This window comes from Oreochromis aureus, linkage group 11, assembly GCF_013358895.1.
Source record: "Oreochromis aureus strain Israel breed Guangdong linkage group 11, ZZ_aureus, whole genome shotgun sequence".
Classification (NCBI taxonomy): Eukaryota; Metazoa; Chordata; class Actinopteri; order Cichliformes; family Cichlidae; genus Oreochromis; species Oreochromis aureus.
Window position 1 is genome coordinate 38,565,907 of NC_052952.1, and position 15,695 is coordinate 38,581,601.

Consider the following 15,695-nt stretch of genomic DNA (forward strand, 5'->3'; position numbering starts at 1 on the left):
CAGCAGCGAGTCTGCGCCGAAAGCCCGCAGCGGGACCAACCGAAACCCGGCCGAAAACACCCCGCCGGAGGACCGGGTTCACAGCCCGCTGGAGGACCGGGACCGGGTTCACAGCCCGGAGCTGACGAGGCAACAGCTCTGTTGTTGGTTTTTCTTTTAATTATTTTTTCAATCCTGAACAAACAAAACAGCGTGTTCAGTCCTTTTGTGTTCATCTTGCTAATAATTAAAAATATTTACAAAAGTAATTTAATTGATTTAAATAATGGAACGTATTTCTGTTCTCTTAATCATTCATTCATTTCATTTTTAATTCAAAGTTGAATTAAAAAGTGTGTGTGTGTGTGTGGGGGGGGGGGGGGGTGTCCTATGGTAACAACTACTTAAGTGAGGTCACGTGGACATAGTTCAGCGTTTCTTCGTGGGAAGTGACACCTCTGGCTCACAGACCAGCTAAGATGGCTCGGCTGAGGTGTGTTGGCGCCCACTGCCGGCAGAGTTCAGCCGCTGCAGGCTGAACAGCTCCTGCTCCTCAATTTCCCCCAGCTGCAGAAATTAGAGGTCAAAGGTCAAGGTGGGGATCCTCTTCTTCCTTACTGTGTGAATATGAGATTAATCCGAGTCTGTGGACGACAGAATGCAGAAGAAGAAATCTTCAGACCACCTGTAGTTCAGCCGCGTCACCTCGTTTTTGAGTCTTCACTGTGATTTAGGGTCAAAGTTCATGATCCTGACATCTCTTCATTTACTCTTCGTTACTTTTATTTTCTCTTTTTATCGTCAGCAGCGGGTTTCCTGTTTTATTTCTGATGTAACGATGAGGTCAGCTGATCACTTTGGCCTTTTCATTGTTTGCTAATAAAGTTTTGTTGTAAACACGCTCTGTGACTGCTGCTGTCACCTGTGTCAGGGCTCGTTCGCCACCTTCGTGCGCGTCCTTAAATTCAGCTCCTGTCACGTTTGTGGTGATTGTGTTCAGCTGCGAACGCTCTGCTGCTGTCCTCTCAGGTGCACTGATGAGGTCACACAGGTGTCACTGTGTTGCTAAACTGTTGTGCGCTCACACTGTGTCATCACTCCCGTATGTGTTTTTGGCTCACCAGTGAAACTGTGACATGAACGAGGTGATCTCACACACACACACACACACACACACACACACACACACACACATACACCGTGTCAGCGTCTGCGGTGGGAAAGCTGAAAGCTGACCGACCGCAGGTGGCTCGGACTGAAGTGAAAGAGGAACGCTTAGCGGCGCCTCGGCTGCTTCCCGTTCTGATTCTTCACCTGAACAAGGACACGCATCACATCCTGACATCAGCGAGGTCATCACTGAAGAGCAGCTGCCAAGAAACCGGCCTATAACCACGGCAACCACAGGTTACTAGGGAAAAATGAACCGGCTGTCAGCGACCCAGAAACCTGCAGCGACCACTCAGAGTTGACGTTTACCGCAGGGGTCGCCGTTCAGTCTGTAGGCCCGTGCCACCGGGTCGTCGCCACGGTGGTTTGTTTTTCGCTACGCTCCGAGGTCACGTGGTACAAACTTGTTTTCAGGGCAGTTCTCATTTAGCTTTAAAAACAGAGAACACTTGTTTCCTGTTTCACAGGAACACAGACTGTATGTAAAAGATGGACCTAGCACAGTGACCGCCGCCATGTTGGTTTTCTGCCTGCAGTTTACATAAAAACACTTTTTTGTTTGTTCCTCAGATAAAATGAGAATAAAAACGTTTTCCGTCGGCTCGAGCGCCCAATGTGTTTGGATACGATGGACGGTCGGCGGCTAAAGCTGAGGACAAAAATCCATCACGATGCGTCATCGCTGCTCAGACTGTTTTCACGCGCGGCGAGGTGGTCATGTGACTGTCGAGCTGTCGGACTTCGTCCTGGATCAGTGCTGCTGATCCACTGATAAGTAATCACAGTTTATCTTTGCCGAGTAATCAGATTACAGGAGCTGAGAAAGCGTCACGCAGCAGAGGTTTGACTTAACGTCTCTGAAAATACTCGAGTCTTATTGTAATCGACTACTTTTACTTCAGTACAGACGTGCGTGTCTGTCCCCAGCAGCTTTATGTTTCTGCATTTCTGCTTCCTGTCGCTTCGTTTGACGAGCTGCTCAGTGCTGCGGCCATCTGTCCCGTGCGGCTGCAGGACGCCGCCTCATGAAATAAACATTCAAACACGCGTGTTTATTTTCTGTATAATTTGATACAAACTTGATTACAGTAAATTTACATGTTTAAAAATACTTTAATTACAAAAAATAAGTGTTTGAATCCTGCTGTCAGTTAAAATAGAGCTCTCCACTAAAAATATACTCTCCTCCGGCTCAGCGGCTCCAAACGTTCCAGTCAGATTTCTGAAGGTTTTCCAGACGTCGGCTCAGAAATCCTCGTTTAGCAACACGTTAGTCCTAAAAACTGAAATCAGCCACAGCTCTGGGTCGCTCCTCTGAGGCGAGCACATCAGAGGTTTGTGGTTGGTGGATCACTTCAGGCTTTCCTCGGGATTTTGTTCACGAGGAGGTCGGAGTATTGGTCATGTGATCGGGGTCTTTGCTCCGTCGGTCGCTTCTTCGATGTAACTAAACAGCCAAAGCATCTCCACGTGGAACCTCCAATAAAAGCTCCGTTAGCCATCAAATATGGCCGCTGTCCCGCTGCACCCCGAACTCTGAGATCGCGCCGCAGCAGGCCAGTCTGCTTCCCATGATGCACTTCTTCACTCCCTGGGGGTTCGATCGCCTGCTGCGGCTCCTTAGCTTCATCCCGCCTCCCTGAGCCTGCCAGAAGTTTCTTCCTGTTAAAAGGGAGTTCTCTCTCCCCGCTGTCACCAGGTGCGGCTCACGGGGGTTTGTCTGATTGGTGGGTTTCCGTCAAACCCTGCAGGTGGTCGGAGGAGACCTCGAAGGAGGACACGAGCCAAACTTTCACGGATCAGGTTTGTGGGGCTGTTCTGCTCCTCCCCCTGGCGCTCTCGCGTCATCGTTGGTTTAAGTCTTCCTCTCTCAATAACATCAAAGAAATTAAAAACGTGTTCCTAATGAAGCTCTGAACCATGTGACGTGTCTGAAGTCGCACACGGAGCTCGCCCTCTCGCCATCTGCGTCTACAGTTTGATAAAGAGCACGGCGGTCACTACGGCAAAGCCCACCAGCAGCACAGCCACCTTGGCGATGCGGTTCCTGCCAGCGGCGAGCTCGTGCGGCAGGATCTCCATGAAGGTGATGTAGATGAAGGTTCCCGCCGCCAGCCCCTCCAGTGTGCAGCGGGCCAGCTGGTGCCCCGGCGATGTCTTGGTCTCGCTGAGGCCGATGCCCAGGCCAACGCCCAGCGGCGACATGACGGCGAACAGCAGGAGGCAACCGACCACCACAGAGCGGCGCAGCCGGGCCTGAGACAGCTTCACCGTCAGGCTGAAGGAGATGATGCTCTTGTGGATCATCAGGGCGAGGCAGATCTCCAGCACCTCCTGCCCCTTCTCCAGCAGACCCACCGCCAGCCCCTCGAACACTGAGTGCAGCGACAGCGAGAAGACCAGAATGAAGGCGCGCAGGGCGGACTGAGATCCAAAGTCCACGTGGAAGTGACCGTCCGAGTCCGCCGAGTCCTGGCGGCGGCGGTGATCGTTGGATTGGATGCTGGAGTCCACCAGCAGAGAGCGCCGCTCCTCCGGGGACGGCGACGTCTGGTCCTTGAAGGCCAGGATGATCTGCTCCAGGACCAGGACCAGGAAGAAGCCCATGGCCACGATGAACTCGGGCAGGGGGAACTGCAGCTGAGGGAGGAAGAGGAGGAGAAGAAGAAGAGTCAGCTTGAGATACCTGCGTCTGGATTTACCTCCAGGTCCAAAACTAAGAAATGTTCAGAAATCTGAATGTCCGAATAAATCATCGGAAAAACATCAATATTTAATAAAACGTTAAAAGTAGAAACTCCAGAAGATTCTCATCGTCATAGAGACATGATCAATAACACGTGACGTACATGATCGGAGCTGCAGCTACAACCAGATTACATCCCTGGAAGTACCTGGGACAATTTCGTGGCCTTTGCATTTTTTAATTTCAAGCCATTTTCACTGTGTTGAATGGAATATAGCCAAATTTGCCAAAAGATTTTTTTTTTAAATTTTATTTTAAAATTTCAGTCTGAGTTCCTTAAATGAGCTTAAATGGCTGAGCTACAGACACATCCTCTATCGAACCTCGTGGTCGCTTTCTGCCCCATTGAAAACCATTATAAACGCTATTTTTCATTGCACGATTATTATAACTTAAGTTAATGCAGTCCTCTAAGTCTGCTTTAAAAAGTGAAAAAAAAAAGTGGTGTTGTGTGTCACTATAAATGTTGGATACTGGTATGTGTGCTTTTTTTAAAAAAATATAAAGGTCTTTATGCCTAAAAAAAAGAAAAAAAAAGACACAAACACACTTTTTTTTCAAAAGTATTCAAAAGTATTTTCTCTCAGACGGCCACACTGCAATGCAAACAAAGTAAATATAAAAGCAAGGACCAAAACCAAATTAGATTTTATTTTTCCCTTCAAGCTCATTTTTTAAACACGGCTGCAGTTGAATGAACCCCGCCCCGGAAGTAGTCATTGACGGAAAGCAACACAGCCACAGAGCGCTTGGAACGGAGAACGGAGCGGCGCACCATCTGCAACTGTCACGGATCGGGTAGCGAAGAGGACATGGACGGGAACAGTCACAGGAGGATTTCGAAAATCTGACGGACAATGGCGAGGCTCCGCAACGTCCTATCAGCCCACAGGTTTGATCTCGGTTTGTGCCAAAGCGCGCACTCCCGAACAGAACACGTCGCTCCCGCTGTCGGGAGTACCCACAAAGTGCGGTTTTCACTTTGTGAATAAGTGAAAAATTAGTATGGTTACATTACCATTCAGTTTGAGGGTTACAACAGAAAATTATATTTTAGGTCTAAGATGGTGCGGTCACGTCCAGACGCCTTCCTGACCGCTCGCTCAGACTATGCGCCTTTTTAGTTGTTTACTTATTTTGTGCTCTGTTTTACATCCCCAAATCCTCTAGTTTTATAGTCTACGACAGCAGATCACTTCTAAGCGTCGGTGATAAGGTTGCACATGTAATCTTGGACACTTTTAAACCCGACCTGTCCTGGCCGCCTCTGATACTACGAGGCGCAGCCGAGCGGCCAGAACAAAGAAGCGCCGGGGAAACGCGCTGGCGTTCGGAACTTTTTTGATACATTTCACTGCGTGTTGTACTTGTATAATTATGCATGTGACAAAAAAAATAATCTTCAATTTTATTGTTCACACGTGCTATGTGACCTGTCGTGCCAAATTAGACAGAACATGTTCCACTGCGTTGGGATTATGCACGAAGTAGTGTCGTGGTTTTGTGAGAAAGAAAAAGAGTGAAAAATTAGTATCATTACATTCAGTTTAAGGGCTACAACAGAAAATTATATATTTGTTTTCACGTGGTATCGGACGTGTCGTGCTGGGGACACTGACACCGGGACCCAAACACCGTCCCACCGCTGGAGCTGCGCCGGGCACCGGAAATCACAACTTTCCCTGATTTCCAGCAACATAAATGTTCATGTTCATCCTTCTAAAATAAATGTTTTTCTGGTTCAAAGTGATCTTGTATTGTTATTTAGACAATTTTTTATTTTATTTTAGAACAAAACAATAATAAGCATTTAGTGTAAGCAAAACGTGAAAAACATGATAAAGCTCTATATTACATTTAGTGTGCTTCTGCAAAAAAATAGTAACATTTTTGGTCCTGAGGACCACGAAAGGATGGATTTTTGAGGTTCTCCCAATTAAATCTCCAAATATGATTTTAAATGTCAGATTTAAATATGACATTAAACCATAAAAATTCATAAAAATGTCCAAATTTGTATATTTTTTTTAATCCTCCAAGTTTAGATAAAGAGGAAATAAACCAGCTGCTGCTTCAAAATAAAAGCATTTCAACGCTGACAAACTGAATTTCCAGCAACGAGCTCTACGGAGGCCCGACACGACCAAATCTATAAATAAACTTGATTCAACAATTGTGAGAAATAATATTAAATATTTATTATTTATTTAAAAGTCCTTATTTTTGTGTTTATTGCAGTATTACTTTTTTTCCAGAGGGTTTTCCTGTGGACATGCTGATGGAAGTTTGTGGTGTAGTAAACTGGTTGTGGTGGGAAAACAAAGACACTCGTTAACATCTGCGTGGCCGCTGACTGCAGGCTGGGTGCAGCCGGCCTGAACAGCTGGAGTGTCGGAGCTTGTCAGTGTGACTCACACAGGCGCTCCTCGTCCACAGGCCTCGTTTATAAAGCGCTTTACGAACACCAACATTACGACTCACAGACGGATTTGTCTGTTCGAGTGCAGCGAGTCAAACAGTCACTTCCTGCCACAGACAGACGGTGAAGTGAACAGTTTATCCTCGCTCTAACATCAGCTCATTGTTGCAGCACTAAAGTGTTTCCTCAGAGTTATCGATCCTGTCACCAGTTAGCGAACATACACTTATCCAAGCCTGTCAGCCGCAACCAACCAACCACATGACGTCACATTGATGCTGACACAAGATGGCGCTAAATCTGTGTCAGTGTCTGAGAGCAGGATCAGTGGGGTTAGTCTGCTCAGACGTTAAAGCGTCTCTGAGCGTGATGGCGAGGCTTTACCTGCCGTTTCTCTTCAGGCCTCTTCAGGCGTGTGCGCTCTCCTACCTTAATCCCGGCGCTGCTGAAGGCCTCATTGATGCTCTGCAGGTAGTCTGGCAGCAGGTCCAGCAGACAGGTGGCAAAGAACACGCCTCCAGCAAAACAGCTGATCAAGCTCAGCAGCAGGCGCCGGATATCTGCAACACGGAGAACACGGGTCAACCACACTGACCAGTCACACGGATCAATCACACTGAAACTGAAAGCAAACAGCAACTCAGATTCCTGAAAGGCGCCGTGTAACGCCCCTGCAGAGCGGCACTCATGGATTCATGTTCTCGTGCTGCAGCTGATCGAGTGACTGCACAGAGATCACACGAGGTCACATCTAATCAGCTGGTCAGGAGAAAACAGGAAGTCGAGCTGTCAGATAAAAACATTGGAGAAACCGATGCTGGAAACGTTTATCTGCTCAGCCAAATGGCGACTAAAATGATGAAAACCCTGTCAATCACAGGCTCGCACGCCCTGTCGGTAGATGTCCCCAGTCTACCTGGCTGCATGCTGAAGCGCCCCACCCCTCGGACGATGCAGAGTGGGGCAAATCCGAACAGCACCGTGACAGACAGCAGGACCACCAGCGCTCCCAGTTTGATCTCCAGGACGGGGACATCAGCCGGGTTCACCTTCAGCGCCGCCGTTTCCTTTGCCAAAGACACAAGGACGGAGGAGGACGCTCCGCCTGCGACAGTCATCTCAGCTCTCTGGGCCGGACCCCGACCGTGGACTCGCTCTGAGGACAAGAGTCTGTCAGACGGAGGAAGAACAACACAGTGAGACACACGTTTCATTTGAATTATGATTTCATGCAGGTACGGGCGGACTGCGGCGCTCCACCTGGATCACACCTGTGGACGCTGCACACCTGTGAGTCTGCAGAGACTAACGCATTACGTACTCCTAACAGCTGACGATGAAAGCTGACGTATACGTTGTTCACAGGCTCCTCTGAGCCAGACACACACACACACACACACACACACACACACACACACACAATCAATCAGCATGAGGACGGTGCTGTTAAAGTTTAACCCTCGCCTGCGGGTCGCTCAGTGAGGTCACAGCTTCGCAGCCCTCCTGTGGGTGTGTGTGTGTGTGTGGGTCAGGGCGTGGGCGGGGTGATGAACTTCCTGTGTGGTGCTCAGCTCATGCAGTAAACAGAGATGTTTGTGATGTGCAGAGCGCCATGAGTCATGTGACCCCAGGAATCGATAGGAGCAGATAAGCAAACAGAGGCAGCGGTGCGCTGACAGGAAGTGCGGTGAAGAAGGCGGAGAAACTGAAAGTGGCAGCAGGTGTGAGTGACTCAGACAGAGGGGCGGGTCTGATTTGATTTGGGGGGGATTTCCACGTTATTTCAGGACGTGTCTGAAACCGGAGTGGGCGGTCCTCCTGCAGTTCCTCTGCTGTGCCGCAGGGGCAGCAGCGAGTCAGCCACAAACAAACATGTTTACAGGCTGAGGCAGACTCCGGGCTCTGCACAGGTGAGCGTGCTCGGATTACACCTGATCACCTGACCCCTGCTCACCCCAGCACTGGGGTCATCGGTCAGATGGGTTTGTATCGGACTGCTGGCGAGTCGAATAACCGAACACTAAGCACGTGCGCAGATTTACGACAACTGTAACATCTGCTCCGTCACAAAGGTGTGCACCGACTCTTCCTCGCGCACGTTAAAGGGGTTTTAGTTAGTGCGCACGCGCAGTCTGTGAGTCATGGAGGTGTAACCGTGGTAACCATCGTGTGTTTCCCGCTGATGATCCCGAGGTAACGGAATATTTTTACTCTGAGCGGCTCACGGTCCCGCGCACGGACTCCGCTCAGGTCTCCGTCCAGCCTTACCTGTTCAGCCGCGGGCTCGCGCTCAGGTGAGGCTCTCGGTATCAGAGCTGATCGGCGGTGTGAGCTTCTCTCGGTGCTCCTCTCCGGGAAGTGGTGACTCAGTTCCCATCAGCTGATCCCGCCTCGTGAGGGAGCTGCTGTGAAGCGCTCCACAACAAAACCCCGCATTTCCTCTTTACAAAATAAAAGCCCGTCGGTGTTTGGTGTCCGGTGTTCTGGGAATCCATCCTACCTGAAAAAACTTCCTACCCAACGTTTCTGCGCAGACGCGGCTCATACGCACAACACCAACGACGAATTAACTTCTTTTTCCCTCACCCATCCACAATACTTCTTAAGGCTATGGTTATGGTTAGGGTTATGGTTAGGGGTTGGGTTAGGTTTACTCGCAAGTCACGGTCAAATTATAATACGGGTAGGACGTTTTGTCAGAGTAGGATGCTTTCTCAGAACAGGTGTTCGGTCCTGGGTCCAGCAGGAGGAGACCCCGGACCATCAAACGCTTCCTGTCCCTCATGTCTGTGACGTCATAATGCTAAAGTTTTCATTTATGTGGAAAAATAACAGATTTTCTTTATGTTTACCCTCGATGATCAGTCATTAGTAACAGTCTTGGTGTGTACTCAGTCATCCAGGTAAGTAAAGTAGGTTTCCGTCCACATGAACAGAATCAGCCTTTTAAGAGCCACGTCTTACGTTTTTAATCATTGATCTGTAATATGTATGAATCTGTGCGTGGGTTCGTTTAGCGCCGCAGCACAGGTGCTCTGTCACACCTGATCCTATTGATCCAAACGTCTGACCGCTGATTGGTGGGAGAGCAGAGCCTGCCTCTCCTCTGAGGTCAGCGTTCGTCTTCAGCTTTATTTTCCTGATGCGCTTTAATCTATTCAATTAATAAATTATTGTTTTAAAAAAAGTTGGTGCGTTTTTATTTCGCTGCAGTGAAAACTGTCAGAAGCTCATCTTTATTTTTATTTTTAGTTCTCAGCCTACACAAAGGCATTTACTGATTCTTTTCTCAAAAACCAAACTTGAGGCTTTTATTTTGAAGGCCGCATTGCCCTGTCGTTTCCTGACTTCACTCTGCTGGAGCGGGAGGCGGATCTTTCCAGCTGTTGACTTTGTAGCTTAACAGGAATCCCGAAGAGTCCGTGTTAGTGTCACTTTCCATCACTCATTAATCAGAGAAGGTCAGAGGTCAAACGCCCCTGCCTGGAAGTCTGTTAGTGACTGTGTGCGTGACACTGTGAAAGCTTCAGAGGTACCTAAATTACATGACGCTGCATCAGCGCTCTGGCAGCAGTAAAACGTCTGATGAGCTGTTTGTGGTTTGAGCAGCTGTGAAAACTTCGGGATCAAAGGTCACAGTAAGCACAAACTGAAGTCCCTGGCCTTTGGAAGCAACGCCTCATGATCCAAAATCATCATGGAGACACAGATACCATGGAAACCACACCACAAAAATTCAAAATGACTAAAAGTCTGCTTCATTTACATGAAAAAACATAAAAAAACAAAGCAGATGACCTGAAATTTAGGACCAGTCACAGTAAAAAAAATAAATTATACACAAAAGGTTAGACAGATGCCATGAAAAAATCCAGACGTCCAACTATCAACTTCATTTAGATGCAGAAGCACAGAAAGGAGCCTGAAACACTCTGAAATAGCCAAAGACTAAAATGTGACGCACAGCACGAAGTACTAAACCACAGACTGTAAACAAAGATGGACAGAGTTCCTTAAGCCTGCATTCTCTCTGTTGTCCAGCAGGGGGCGACTCCTCTGTGATCTCTAATGAGTGGCAGGTGTGGCTGATTACATGATGCTTTGATTTGATTACAGCCCACACTCAAAGTTCACAACCTTTAAAGCTCTCCGATAACTCTGGAGAAATCCAGCACAGCGTCTGAAAGGTTTTTATAATGTGAGAAAGAACAGTGGGATTCGGGGAATCTGAAGGTTTGTAGTTTCCGTCCAGTCTGAGCCGTCTTTGGCTCCCTGCAGGAACATCGAGAGACAATCAACAGACCAACAGACCAACATTTAACTTTTAATTCACCTTTTTAAATGTGCATCTGTAAACAGTGGCTGGAGGACAGAAACAGAAAAATCTTCTGACTTCACTCGGACGATACCAGAAACTGACCTTTGCCCCCAGAGGTGAGGTCAGCTGGTGGGTTTCCCGTCTGATTCGGTGGATTTACAGGCCGAGGCACTCAGAAAGTCCACAGGAGCCACATCAACATTCAAATATCTGATTTTATTTAGATTCAAGCAGCAACAACCTGGTGATTACTTATTGACACAGTCAGAATTTTAAGGAGGTTTTGTGCGTCAGTCAGCAGGTGAAGATAAAGGTGTGTATCCGGTAAAGGTGCATCACATGAGATCATAAACAGTAAACCTTATCTTCCAGAGAAGTGATAAATTTTCCACATACAGACAAGCGTGTCGACACTGTTGTGTCTGTCACACACAGACAGTAAATATCACTTTATGTCCATCAGACGTTTAAAAGTCTTAGATTTAAACATGAAGCTTTGCTTAGCAGAGAAACTCTTGTCATAGGTACGTGTCAGTGAGAGGAGCCACTTGAGGCACCGCTGTTAACCATTCAAGGATGAAGAAAGTCCTCACAAAGCCATTTCAATCCTCCAAGAACACAGAGAAAACGTCCCGATTGTCACACGTGGCTTATGAACATTTGGAAAACTGGAAAATATCTGAAACATGCTGAAACTATACGAGAACCCCTAGCAGCTGACCTAGAACCTTGGTTCTAGGTCAGCTGCTAGGGGTTACCTCTGACTGACAATGATGATTTACTAATGAACTGTTAAAACTCACACTAACGCTCAGACAAGCTGCAGATCCACTTAAGGACCAGTGCAGCTCTCTGAGGAGTCTCTGCTGGGCCTACAGATCCTTTTAGGAACCTTCTAGAACTGTAGGCCCAGCAGAGACACCCATGAACTCCTCACTTGAAATACCTGACATCCCCAAAGCTTTTAAACAAATCTATAACATTTAATTAAAACTGCATGTGGAACCTCACGGGATCCTGGGAATCCAGGACAAAAGGTTTGGAAGTGTTTGAAGGAATCCTGGCAGAGGTCAAAATATCCGCCGGAACATTCAAGCTTGGTTTGGTCTCCGAGAGGAGCAGTCACGCCGAGTCCAGTCAGAGGTCTGTCTCCAGTATGACTTCCTCCCAGTAGTCCTTAAAAAATGACACGTTTGCATCGTTCTGACAGAACTGACGTAACCCCGCCCACAGCCCAGGATCCACGTAGGTGTGGCAGACCAGGTAACCTTTAAGACTCGGCAGGAAAGCCTCCAGCTGTGCCAGAAACACGGCGCACACCGATGCCAGACTGCGGCCAAAGATGTTGATGTTGAGGCGCATGGCATTGTGGCGGTAGGGTACGGCGTACGGTGGCGTGCCCAGACTGAGGGCAGCGGGCTTGAACTCGCGGTCTACGATCCACGTTAGGCCTCTGCGCTGCAGTACCTCCAGGTTGGCCTCCACCGGCTTCAAGGGCTCCCAGTCGTTGATGACGGTTTTGCCGGGCAGCAGGTTGGAAACCACGTGCTCGGACAGGACCAGCGTCTCCGCCTGCCGCCAGCTCAGCATGACCGGACCACAGGAGGAATCGGCGCGGAGCAGAAGTTTGGATTGAAGCTCAGTGATGAAGGAGCCCAGGTCGACCACCTCACAGCACAGAGACAAGATGGCCTGCAGGGGGCGACAGAGAGGACAGGGTGAGTCTGTGGTTTACTTACCTGTTCTGGTTCGACTTGTCGCAGTCGCTTGGGAAACAAGTCCAAGTTCAGGCTTGGTCATAACACGCCACCGGACCATTCATGCTGTGATCCAGTCCATCAGCCAATCACGTGGCATGTGTGCTCTTTATCCCCGTCACGAGTCTGAGGCCAAACTAAGAACCGCACATCTGTAGTTTCCATTCATTGGACGGGGAGGGATCGTTTACAGTCCAGGCTGGAAAAACCAGGTGGACTCTTCAACTGTAAGTGCTCAGAGCACGCTCAGTCTTAGGATGTGTCTGCAACGTCACAGTAACCACGGCAACAAAGGCCACCTCGCACGTAACTAGAAGCCAGCTGTGATCTCTGACCAAACGTCAGTGTGATGACGCTGTGCTGGTCCTGCAGTCCTAGCACGAAGGAGAGTAATTATAAGTTAATTAGAGTCGTTATTTGTTTTTTAAAAACCATTTGATTTCTTTCCTATGAATATCGACACATTAGCTTTACTTTTCAACCATGAGGTTCATGAACTGAAAATCTGCGTGCTTCAGGAGGACGCGGCATTTCTGCACAGCAAGGTCAGAATAAAGGGAACAGCGCCGCTCGAACAGACGCATCAGCGTCTGCGGACAGCTGCACGATGTCCCTGTGATGAAGAATTATCATTATCACCAACTTTGGTCACGATCACAAACCAGTGGAGTGTGACACACCTCCTTCGCTATGAGCCTGTACTTGGCAAGCGTCTGCGCTGAAGGATTATCTCCTCGGCTCAGCCTCACAGCAGAGACTTCTGGGTAGTGGCGGCGGACGTAGTTGGTCACATGCCTCTGGAGGGCGCCGGCGATGCCACTGCCCCTCAGATCGGACACCACCCTGCGCCCCTGAAGCACAAGCGTCTGACCGCCGTCCACCAGCAGCGCAGACTCCAGCGCCACCTGCAGGGAGATGGAGAATCCAGCTCAGTGTGGACAAAGCAGAGCCGTGAAATGAAAACTGCGGTCTGCTTCCTCGGGGCTCGCCTTCACGCCTCACCACTCTGCCGTTGATCCGGGCGATGAAGACGACGCGTCTGGACTCCTGCAGCCAGCGGTGAAAGAAGGCGGCCATGTAGTCGAGCCCGTTGTAGTCCTCAGGCGTGCAGATGTTCAGGACCTGCGGGACAACACAGCGCTCTGTTAGGAACGACGCTCCGAGGCCACCTGGCCGTTCCTGACTCCGCCTCAAAAAGACATCAGAATACAGACAACTTCTAACTGGCGCAGAGAAAACGACGACACACGGGTCTGTGACGCTCAGCACTGATTTTAAGTTTGGCTGTTAAAGCCCTCCGTCGATCACCTCCACAACATCTCCCAGGTTAACCACAGGTCAAAGGTCATCGCTGCTCCCAGCAACCACCCTCGCCTGAAACTAAAGGTGGCCGCTCTGTCTGTCTGTCCCCATGGAGACCCCGTCCAACAAATAACGCTTTAAATCAGCTCTGACCACGTCGTCCGTCTGAGGCGCTCAGAGTTCATCACTGTGATCGTATTTAACTGCTCAGAGTTGATTCAGGTATCGATTCTAATTTGTGACTCCTGCAATTCATAACCACGTTTTTTTCTACTGTTTCATGTGTGTCATTTGAGAAATAAACCGGCCTGACAAACCGAGGAAGCAAACCGGAAATGAGGCGATGAAGTTTTTTAGTTAGTCACAGCAGTAAATTATCGGATGTTCAAAGTTATTTAAAGCTGTTCGGCTGGAGCAGCTGGAGTTAGCGTTAGTGATGTGTTTCCAGGGGTCTACCTGCCCGGCACTAAACTACACACAGCAGGGAGTTAAACAACCTCATCGGTGTTCGTTTTGAAAGCTCAGAGGAGCGACGGGCAGTGCCGACTGTGAAAGTCTGACATGATGAACACAGCTGGCTGCAGATGCTTTGCAGATGTTTTAGCAGGTTTCCATCTGCAGCGGCGTGCACTCCTTCACCCTGTATTGTTTTATGGGCAAACGCCATAAAGGCGAAGAGAACCGCTCGAGCAGCCGCGGTCAGAGTCGTCCTATCAGCAGCTTCAGCCTGTGCTTTCAAACCGAGTTCACATCTCACACTCTGACCTGTGAGCTTTAGAGAGTCATGTGACTATAAATGGAAAACTGTTGGCACCTGTTGGAAGTCCTGCTCCTGGGCCAGGCAGTACACCACATCAGCTGCTTCCCCTCCTGCAGACATCCTGGTCCTGTTTCAGTCCCTGAGGTGGTTCCTGCACGCTTCAGTTTCCAGAACCTCTGAAGCACTTTGCACCTGCAGAGAGCGGTCGAGGGTTCCTCTGTGAAGCTCCTAGAGAGACCAGAGGTCAGAAAGCTGCCTGCTGAGCCAATGCTCAGGGCTGCGTTCAGCATCCACACCCCTGCAGCGTTCAGCTCTCACAGCAATAGTTTCATCTGTCAGATTACCATCGTTTGTGTCTCTGAGTGCTTTAGTGGTAAAACTGATTCAGATTTTCAGAATAAAAGCTATGTTTCAGCATTAAAACATGTGAAATCCTTTCTGCGGGTGTGTAAAGTTCAAACTGTTCTTCTGCAGAACTTCAGGTGACTGTGAATGCAGCTTCTGAAGCCACGCCCTCTGCCGAGAATTTCACCGGCGGCGGATCCATCAGCATCCAATCAGATGGTGGAGGTGGGAGATTTAAAGAGTTACCTGTAAGAGGAAACCTTCAGAGACCAAACAGTGACACCTGGTGGTGAAGTGTCAGCGCTGCAGTCACGGTGATGGGGCAGGTGTTTAGGAGCAGTGCTCTAGTTCTGGTTGGGTTTACTAGTTTACACATACACTTGTAAATACTAACAAAAGTGAATAGAAAAACACAAAGGGGAGGAGCCTCATGTTGGATTAGCAAACATGTCAGCACAGAGTGTGCTCGTAATTACAAATGTTCAGGTTTTCTGCTGCTTCAGCCTGAGGCACACATCACACTCGTGCTTCTGCATCCTCTGCTGAGTGGCCTCTGACCTCTGACCTGCTGCTCAGGTTCAACAGGTACTGGTCAGAGTGAATCGAGTTGCTGTGAGATTAACTTTGAGAAAATGCTTCTCATGGCCGTCAGGATGGGCATATGGGTGAAGTGTGGTGTCAGGCCTCTTAGGTCTAAATCATTCGGTTCTCCTCTCAGCGTCTCTACCAAGGAACACCCGAGGCCCCCCCGAGTCCTCACAGCTGACGATGACACAGAGTCATGTGACGACTGATAACACGGGAACCGTCAGAGGAGCCGTCATCAGAGCACCTTCAGCAGAGCCTCAAACCTCCAGAGCCCAGAGGCAGGAGAGCAGGTCCAGGGACACGTGAAACAT

At 48.9% G+C, this 15,695-nt stretch overlaps 2 protein-coding genes across 2 annotated transcripts; both read right to left on the reverse strand.

Annotated features, from left to right (window-relative positions):
- Positions 1 to 2,196: 2,196 nt before the first annotated feature.
- Positions 2,197 to 9,436, reverse strand: LOC116327796 (zinc transporter ZIP1). Its single transcript, XM_031749459.2, has 4 exons — positions 8,583 to 9,436; positions 7,231 to 7,484; positions 6,744 to 6,874; positions 2,197 to 3,789 (listed from the first exon to the last, which is right to left on the reverse strand). Exons 2-4 carry the CDS (start codon positions 7,430 to 7,432, stop codon positions 3,121 to 3,123), a joined length of 1,002 nt encoding a protein of 333 aa, XP_031605319.1. The 5' UTR covers positions 7,433 to 7,484; positions 8,583 to 9,436; the 3' UTR covers positions 2,197 to 3,120.
- A 1,416-nt stretch (positions 9,437 to 10,852) lies between these two features.
- Positions 10,853 to 14,851, reverse strand: nat16l (N-acetyltransferase 16, like). The gene is made up of 4 exons (XM_031748830.2): positions 14,506 to 14,851; positions 13,392 to 13,511; positions 13,070 to 13,294; positions 10,853 to 12,324 (listed from the first exon to the last, which is right to left on the reverse strand). The coding sequence occupies exons 1-4, from the start codon at positions 14,569 to 14,571 to the stop codon at positions 11,770 to 11,772; spliced, it is 966 nt and encodes a 321-aa protein (XP_031604690.1). The 5' UTR covers positions 14,572 to 14,851; the 3' UTR covers positions 10,853 to 11,769.
- Between the last annotated feature and the right edge of the window lie 844 nt (positions 14,852 to 15,695).